The sequence below is a fragment of the Morus notabilis genome, unplaced genomic scaffold (genome assembly GCF_000414095.1).
Source record: "Morus notabilis unplaced genomic scaffold, ASM41409v2 Scaffold717, whole genome shotgun sequence".
NCBI classification, from domain to species: Eukaryota; Viridiplantae; Streptophyta; class Magnoliopsida; order Rosales; family Moraceae; genus Morus; species Morus notabilis.
In genome coordinates this window covers 233,988-243,860 of record NW_010363083.1, presented here as the reverse complement: position 1 = coordinate 243,860, position 9,873 = coordinate 233,988, and the positions used below count along the sequence as shown (strand labels likewise).

The 9,873-nt window shown below is 38.8% G+C and overlaps 1 protein-coding gene across 1 annotated transcript; it reads left to right on the top strand.

Annotated features, from left to right (window-relative positions):
* The first annotated feature begins 5,046 nt into the window (after positions 1-5,046).
* LOC112092617 lies at positions 5,047-6,141 on the top strand. The gene has a single exon (XM_024169192.1). It carries the CDS (start codon positions 5,047-5,049, stop codon positions 6,139-6,141), a length of 1,095 nt encoding a protein of 364 aa, XP_024024960.1.
* The last annotated feature ends 3,732 nt before the right edge of the window (positions 6,142-9,873 follow it).

The window sequence follows — 9,873 nt, the reverse complement described above, 5'->3', positions numbered from 1 at the left end:
CAGTAAGTCTATAAATAAAAAGGTCAACACTAAGATTTCTATGACTACAATGACTAACACAAACAACAAAACTAAATTCCAATCTTGCTCACCTGTTATCACGCACCCAATCTTTATCAAGCATCCTAACATCATCAATCGACTTCATAATTAAATGCTAAATAAATTATCACATTTCAGACTAAGAAATAAAATTTAGTCTAACATCATTATAATAACAGAGCAAACAAAAAAAGATAAATACCTCTTAAAAATGTATAAGTCAAGATTTCTATTCATTATTCTTGATTAATAATCTTTTTAATCAAATAACTATATTAGTAAAAGAGTATTAATAATGAATGAGAAATAAAAATCTAGAACTATACACTCAATGGTAAATTCTATAATTTTCTCAATTAAAAAAATTATATATAAAAAAAGGAGAAAATCTAGCTCTAGGGAAACACAAAATAACTAGGGTCAAGATGCTTAATTAACTGGTTGAAACTTCTGAGATAGATCAATATATTCTTCCACTCAAAATAATCAAAAGATGCTTATTATTAGAATCCGCACATGCAAAATCCAATGGAGAAAATCCAAACAAGGGGAAAAAGCGTATGATCTCTTAGAATCAACAACCAAACATGTTTGAAATGACAATTTCAAGACTTAAATCCCTTCTTACTTCAAGAATAAAGAGCATATGCATTCTTCTTTTTAGAATTATACCGTTCCATCATTAACGAATCAGGAAGCGCCTCAGATAAAACAACATCAATAAAAGCCCATGCATAGAATCCAAATTCTTGATCTACTGTCGTCTTTAAGTGGGATTCTAATTCCAGAAGTAAATTTCTGAAGAATTTTAGGATGTAAAATGTTCTAACCTAAGGAAATATATGGATTACGTTTGAAGATTGGAGACCGATATTTTCATCAGATTAAAAAAGTAGTCTCAATTACTATCTAAAGAATGAGTAATGAAAGACCATAAACTACGTACAATCCTTCCAAAATAGTGTACAGAAAGGAAAAATTTTGGAATAGAGATTCGAACACAGAGAGAGAGAGAGAGAGAGAGAGAGAGAGAGAGAGAGAGAGAGATTCGAACCTCCTTGGGGGAATCAAACGATGCACAGACAAAGAGAGGATTTCTTCCCGTGAGATTCTTCCCGGCCGTGAGGATTTCTTCCCGTGAGATGGACCGGAAAATTAGGGCATTTGGGGGAAAGTTGGAAATTTGAGGGAACCTAACACTACCGGCCTTCAATTTCAGAATCTAGGAGAGTAAATCCTGAGGAAACTTAGGGAAACTTAGGGAATTTTAGGGAATTTTGGGAGAATGAGGTTGTTTCCCTCTTGGCCGGCCAAAGCACTCTTTGAGTGAGAATGAATCCGTATGGGCATTTCAGCATTTGGGGGTTTCTTTTTTTTTTTTTTTCCATTCCTTGTTTCTCTCGTATCTTGTGCGCATTTCCTTTAAAAAAAACAGAAAAAAAAATGGGGGGAGGGAGCGAGCGGGAAAATTGGAAATTTTTTTTCCAATGCCCGCCCAATGTAATTGTATCTGTACATTTATATATTTTTAAATATATATAAAACAAATCAGTCAAAATGTCAACAAATTTTAATATATATGTATATATATATATATTATAACTCTTTAGAAACGCTATTATAGACTAAAGCAGTAACGTTTTTTGAAAAGCGCTATAACTAACCGCTACGAAAAGCCCTTTTTCTTGTAGTTTTGATTTGGGACACAAATGAGAGAGAGAGAGAGAGAGAGAGTGAGCGGGAGAGTGAGAGTGAAGGAGAGGGAGGGAGTGCACGGGAAAGGAAAGAGAAAGGAAAGGAAAAAGGAAAAAGGAAAAGAAAAGAAAAGGAAAAGGATAAGAAAATGACATGTGTCAATATTTTAAAAGAGCAGTCCAGAAATGCGCCCATACACACTTCTGGTTTAAAATAAATTATTAAGAATAATTTAAATACCTTGGAACTATTTAAACTCACACGTGTCAGAAACATTTATTAATTAAACTCAATTAATAATCCAGATTAGGCACACTAATAATCTCAATTACCTTAATTAATCTCAATTAAATTTTCAAGGTGTTACGGTCATTTAAAGAGTTCAAGTTAGTTTAAAACAATTTTCAGCACATAGAATTAATTCTAGAGTCTCATGAATTTAACTCTATATTATACATGTACTTTATATAAATAAGTGTATCTGTGAAATTAATTTTTAAAATAATTAGCCCTTTTGTTGTTTTATTACTGATTTAATTTGCATGTGTTTATAAATTAGTTCATTTTGTGGACTATTTGATTTTGGTTTGATTAGGGTTTTTATTTAGGTATTAGAGTAAAATTAATCAAACAATTGTTTGGATCAGATTTGTTCCTCAGTCTCCACCGTTTAAGTGTCAATTCACGTCAAATAGATGCAAGGATTAAGCTTACGGGAAGGATTTATTGATCAAATTATGGAAACACGATTCAAATTCTAGATCAGCCTTGAGCAACTTTAAGATCCAGGACTTCAATATAACTGCACGAATAATAAATAAAGAGAAAATTGTTGAACTTATTCTTAAAATGCATGAGTCTAGATTTTTATTTCTTACTCTTAATTAATACTCTTTTGAGTAATCTAGTTATTTGACTAAAAATGATATTATTCAAAAGTGAGGGACAAAAATTCAAACTCATATATTTTAAGAGGTATTTGTCTCCTTTTCCCATAAATAAAGCATACAAAAACAAATTCAATGAAAACAACTAAACAACAAAAAGAAAGACATATTGTAAAAGCATAAGATTGTTCACATTTAAGGTGAAATTACGAGATTGTCTTGATTTTCTATCCAAATTTAATAGAATTTTAACCAAGGGACTAAATTTGAGTTAACTAAAGAGTTCAAAGTTTAATTCATAACAATTTTTAGTACAATAATTAATTATAAAAAGGAAAAAAAGTCCACGGATCCTCATAAATTTAAGTCTATATTATATACTTAATATAAATACATCTAGTTATAATACTAATTTTCTAAAATAATTAGTCGTTTTATGGCTTTATTACTAATTTGGTTTACATAGTTCATAAATTAGTTTGTGTTGGGCGGTATTTCCGGAATCATTAAACATGCGATAAATTCAAAGGCTCGTCCGAGCCCAAGCTCTCCCGAGCCCAAGATGCCCTGAGTCCAAGCTCTCCCGAGCCCAAGCTCGCCCGAGCCCAAGCTCGCCGGAGCGCAAGCTCTCCCGAGCCCAAGTTTGCCAGAGCCGAAAGTTCCCAAGTTCGCTGGAGCTGAAAGTTCAAAGGTCGCGTGATGTTATCAAGTGAAGTAACTGACGCTAATTAAAGACATTGAATGGTTGAAAGTTAATTCTCATTGATTATTTATCAGTTTTTACTCACAAAAAGGTGAAGAGCCTTATTGTAATTAAGAGAGAATAAACTCTCGAATTAATGGGAGAATTAAACTCTCTCAATCCTAATGTACTATAAATTCCCTCAATTTGATAGGAAAAGAGAGACACTCATTTTTCTGAATACAATTGCCTTGTGATTGTCTTCATTTTATTATTTCCTTCACAGGTTCTTTGTGTTCTTCACATGTTCTTCCAATTTTCTTAGATAATTTGCTTACTCAATTCAAATTATTTGTCTAGGGACGTTGGATAAGTGTTGGACGAAATTTTACTCCAACATTTTTGGTGCTAGAAGGAGGGCCCTAGTGTGATTAACATCCACAGGTTCTCACCGGCACTTAAATTTTTCTATCTCATTGCTAGGTCATTTTCAGGTATGCGAGTGACCAAGTCTCAAGTGCTCAACGTACCCATTCTGAGGGAACCCAAACAAGGGGACTCGGCGCTAATCCTGAAAAGGCACCACGTGCTCCTCGTCCACCAACACGCACTAACAGGATCGAAGCACGAGTGGACACGTTGGCAGGGATGGTGAATCAGCTTATCACTACCTTTAACACGATTCGTCCAGCAAATAACCAACAAAGTGGGCCGGCGAATTCACGTAGTGCTAGGAGTGGGCGTAGCCATCGTCGGAGCCAACGTAATGAAGGTGAGGGTCAATCCAATAGGAATCAACCAAGGGACTTGCCCGAGCCACAAGAACCACGTCACGCACCTAGGCGTCAGAATGCTTTGTCATGGATTGGGAGTCATCACGATGCAACTGAAAGAACTAGGACATCGGTGTTTGACAGGATAGAAGATAACCGTCATAGCGAAGAAGTTGATAGCACCTGGACACCTGGGTCTGATGATTTCACCACTACTGATTTGCGGGATCGACTCAACGCACAACAGAATGTACAAGCAATTGTACCTATGCCCTCAAACAACCAGGCAACTCAAAACAGGAGTAGGAGGAGAGCCGAAATACCACGATCTTTCCGGAGCCAAGTAAATAGGGCGAATCAGAACCAGAACCGACATGATAATCAAGGAGGCGTAAGTCAATCCAACAGGAGCACCCGTGAGGAACAACTCGGGCAGCAACTTGAAATGATGCAAAGGCGAATGGATGACATAAAAGCCAATAAGAATTTGCCGGATGGTGTAAGAGACTTGCTGGATGAAACAGAGCCACCATTCACTGAGGACATCATGGCAGAGGAATTTCCTACTGATTTCAAGATGATTCCCATCAAACAGTTTGATGGGAAAGAGAATCCAACAGGACATATACATGGATATAGCACATGGATGCGAATTCGGGGAGCCACATAAGCTCAGATGTGCCAAGCCTTTTCTTTGACGCTTACTGGGTCGGCGCTTCAATGGTTCCAACAATTAGAGCCAAGGTCAATTAGTTCATTTAACCAGTTGAAACAACAATTTGTAGGACGATTTGTGATAGTAAAAACTCGCAGGAAAGATAAGCTTTATTTGTTCTCCCTTAAGCAAGGAGCTGATGAATCGTTAAAAGCCTACATTGAACGTTTCAGCCAGGAAATGAATTATGTGGAAGGGTACACTAATAGTGATGCTGTGGCCGTAATTTGAGAAGGACTTTAGGAATGTGATATGCTGAAGTCAATTTACAAAAAACAACCAAAAACCTTCGCCGATCTCGTTATCCGAGCTCAGAAGTTCATTAACGCTGAAGAATACATGCGCAATCGGAGAGGACAATCTCAAACGGATCAATCAAAAAATGATGGAAAGCGGAAGGTAGAAGAAGGATCTAAAGGAGGAGAAGGAAAAAAGCAAAAGTCAGAGGCACAACAGGACATGAACAAATCCAAGACTGCCTTGACGCAAAAGTTCCAAGCTTACGCTCCACCAGATACGACAAGGGCCTACACACCCTTGAATACGACAGTGGCACAGATTTTAATGCAGATTCAACATCAGAATTTACTGACTCCTCCAGCCCCTATGAAGGGAGATCCTAACAAGAGGGATAAAAGTAAATATTGTTACTTCCATAAGGACCATGGCCATGAAACCTCAAGTTACTTTCAATTAAAAGGACAGATTGAGGCACTCATTCAACAAGGCCAGTTGCAGGAGTTTGTGGACAGAGTGATAGCAGAGAGAAGAATTGCACTCCCGACAACAATGGGAAAGCAAGCAGGGGTCGCACAGGGAATGAATACAACAGATGGGAATAATTTTGCGTTGAATGAGGTCAGGACAATTTTTAGAGGACCAGAAACTGGTGATTCCATGCGGGCTCGGAACCTGTATGCTCGAGAAGCTAAAGGTCTTGATTGTGTCCAATTTGTAAATATGACGGAACATGCCGCAAAATTTGCAAAGATGGAGAACATCGCCATAACCTTCACGGAGGAGGAGGCAAGGAAGTTGCTTCATCCACATAACGATGCCATAGTTGTGTCTTTGCAAGTGGCAAATAGCTTAGTCCACCGGATTTTGATCGACAATGGGAGCTTGGCGGATATACTATTCAAGGATGCTTTAACCAAGATCAACCTAGGTGGAGCAAAGTTAACACCCGTGAACACCCCACTCCAAGGCTTTACTGGAGCATGCATCCATACTGAAGGAATGATAACACTCCCAGTTATCATGGGAGAGGGGAACACTAAGGTGACAAGAATGGTAAATTTTTTGGTTGTGGACCAACCATCTGCTTACAATGTCATCATAGGGTGACCGACTTTTAATGCCATGAGAGCGATAACGTCAACATATCATCTGATGTTGAAATTTCTGATGGAAAATGGTGTTAGAGTGGTGCTTGGCAATCAACAAGAGGCTCGCATTTGCTATGTAAAAGCAACCAATGGGAAGGTTGAATCGAAAGGAAGGGAAGTCTAGAAAAATATTGACACATATTTGAAATGTTAAGCACCTTAAGAAGTATTATCAATAGTTAAAAAGTTTGAAGTTTAGTGTGTGTTTGTACTTCGATGTGACGCCAAGTTTGTCAGGCGAAACATATTATTACTAAATAAAGTCGAAGTGTTTGCTAATTTCTTCTTTTAATATTTTCTTTCTCATTTTGATCAATATGACAAAGAAAATGGGGGGATAGAAGGGTATCAATTCAAAAAAAAAAAAAAGAGCTTCGGCTCGAAAAAACCCGACCCCAAGTGGGCACGGGAAAATAGAAAAGACAAGGGAACAACCCGACCCCAGGTGGGCACGGAAAAATCCAAAGAGGAAGAAACCTTGGCGTGAGAAAACCTAAGCCTAAGTTGGGCTTGGGAAAATCGCAAAGTCGATGAAATATTACCACAAAAAAGTCGACCCTAAGTGGGCACGGAAAAATCCTAAGCCATAGGAGAAACTTGGTTAAAGGGAAAACCTGACCCCAAGTGGGCACGGGATAACTCTAAACCAAAGAAATATATATATATATATATATATTAGCTAGTCTACATTGATAAAATGTAGCAATTACAAAGAGAAATTAAAAAAAATATTATTATGTTACAGGAAAGATAACAAAAGAACAGATTTCAATAAAAGGAAAAGTGTCAGCCAACCGGGCCCAAGTACACAAGAGCAAGCATGAAAAATGGAGTGCAGAGAAAAAAAAAAAACTTTTAGGTGCTGCTTGGTGGATCGATACTTGGAGGATCGCTGCTCAGTGATTTTTCCAAATCCTTCATGGGTTCAATCATCTCATCATCAGGGTTGAAAACATTTGGTGTAGGTGCCGAAGGAGTCTGAACAACATGAGGAGGGTCAAATGAGAGATTAAGGTCAAGGTCTTTGTTATAGAAAATGATTGCCTTCTTAGCTTCTTCGTAGCCTTTCCAGAACTCGTCCTCAGCAAGCTCGACTTTATCAGCCTCGTACTTGGCATGGCAAAGCTCCAAATCTTTCTTCACTCGCTCTAGTTCCCTTAGAGACATATCAAGAGCAGCTTTAGTCTCCACAAGAGTCTTCCTATCATTTTCAGAGGAGGTCAAAAGAGCATTGTATTTAGCTTTCCAACCATTTGAGATGCTCACCGTCTGCTCAACTAATTTCTCATATTGAAGCAATTTCTCTTGTGTCGCCTTTAAACTGTCCTGAGATTCCTTAAATTTTGGTGAAATTATTTTTGCCTCTTCAAACATTTCTTTTGTTCGAGAGTTGTACACAAGAAGATCTGCAAAGAGCTAAAAAAAAAAAAAAAGGGTTAAACAAATTAGCTTAGGAAAGTCTAAACACAATTTGGGCTCAGAAAATCCCAACATTAATAAAGAAGGAGAGAGATAAAGCTAAGCCCAATTTGGGTTCAGAAAATTTCAATGAAGAAAAGGAGGGGGTTTACCTCAGTAATCCGGCACTCGATTGAATTAGCTAAGTTGATGGCTTCTCATTTTTTAGCTCCGTCAATATGTTCGCAAGGCACAAATTTCTCCATCTTTTTCAACATTGGAACATGGCAGGGGTGGATGGACAAGCGGACCAACCCATCAGTTACAACATCAAGAGTGGAAGTACCTTTGGAGGTTTGGCCAAGTTCATGACTCGAAGACTTTTTTGCTGGTCTTGAAGGAGGATGTGGATCATTTGGTGCACAAGAGCCAAGATTTAATGCAGTTGATAGAGAAGGGAAAGTAGGTGGAACGTCAAAGGAGGACTTTCGCTTCTTCATCCGTTCCTTGAAAATCTCAGGGTCAAAGGTTGATTGGCTGGGGGGCCTCGTGGGCCTAGACGCCAAGCAGGATTCCAAGTCCTTGGGAAAATGTCTAGACACGTGGTGCTCACATGGGCGGGGGCCATCACCACGATGCTCAGAAGGAAGTCCGGAATCACGTTTGCTAGCCATATCTGTAAAAAAAAAAAAAGAGGGAACAAAAATCAGCAATAAAATATGTGTAACAGGCACAAAAAGAAGTCATGTGGGAGTGTCGATAAAGTCACACCTATTTTGTCAAAGATAGCAGGGTTAGCAGGATGGCAAACGTCAGAAATAGGGTCATTCAAAAATAATTCCATGTCATTCAGAGAACAAGATAGATCAAGCAATGGCCCGGTACCACTCAAAGATTCTTCTAAGGTAGTCGCGTCAGACATACCATTAAATAACACATCTAGATCAAGAGTTTGCGTTGTGGAAGGAGATAAAGCTCTCGGGTCACATGGCCAATGGGCGTCTAACGTTTCTTTAGAAAGAAGATACTTTGCGTTTCTGATTGCCTCGTCAGCTTTTTTCGCGGAGCTAATGTTGTCAAGCGCGTCTTGTGAAAGGGTAACCTTGTTAGGCTTTGGAGGAGTCACATTTGGGTTGAGGTTCCAATTTCCATAAACTATGAACCAAGAAGATCTCCAGTGTTTGTCGTTTTCAAGACAATCCAGGATGAGTTTCATGTTTCGTTTCGCTTGGAAGTAAAAAGAACTATTGTGCCCGGGAGTTTTCTTTTTTATGTAGATGCCTCTAAATTCGTTGACAGTCAAATCTCCAAATTCAAGTTTCCGTCAAAGGACAAAACAAGCGATGGCGTGGCGTAGCACGTTCGGACAAAGTTGGCTTAAACTCAAGTTAAAATATGCCAAGAGATCATGGAGAAATGGATGAACTGGAAGCCGAAGGCCACATTTGAAAAAATCTTCGAAAAGTACGATCCTATCTGTCGGAGGGGATTTCAAAGTTTCATTTTGAGACGGGAGGCGAAGTGAAATGTTGGAAGGAATACAATAAGTGGTACGAATCCTCTCCAAGTCTCCTATTGTAAGATGGCTATGTAAGTCTTCCATGTTGGAAGGAATACAATAAGTGGTACGAATCCTCTCCAAGTCTTCTATCGTAAGACAGCTATGTAAGTCTCCCAAGTCGGGCTTAGGTTGATCGGGAATGGTCTTTGAAGACCCCTCCGCCGGTAAAGAGTCATCATCGGAATCTACACCAACTAGATTTGTGGGGTCGGAACCAAGCGAATTATTGGGCTCGGACACGAGCGTTTTCTTAGGAGAGTCAATCTTTTTCCACTTATTTTTGGCATTGCCACCTTCATGAGCTTTGGCGATATCTCTTGTCTTGCCGAGTTTGAACTTCAAGGTTGTGCTTTTGACTTCTGAGTACATATCATGATCGGTAATCTCCGGAGTGTACAAAGAGCCATCTGAAGAGGTGGAGTTAAGAGAGTCCTCGTCATTGCAATTATGGAAAATCCGATTGGCACGACGTTTAACACGCTTGGAAGGATTTTCTACTTCCACAGATTTAATCCTCATTGATGTCGGCACAGTCGTCGTTTGGTTCATTCTATCGCCAACGTTATTGCCTTCAGTTTCGCTGGTCATCCCTTCAACATGCATGGCTGATGGTTTCATTCGTTGTCTGCTGCTTACGTCAATTTTAATCACATAATTGGACGGTTATGAACCCAACCATCACATGTGGCGCATGATTTGTCACAGCAATTGCACCAGCCGGGAGTGTGGTGT

What these genes read in the sequence shown, in the direction of transcription:
- LOC112092617 (XM_024169192.1), top strand. Translation starts at nt 5,047, where the DNA reads ATGCTGAAGTCAATTTACAAAAAACAACCAAAAACCTTCGCCGATCTC.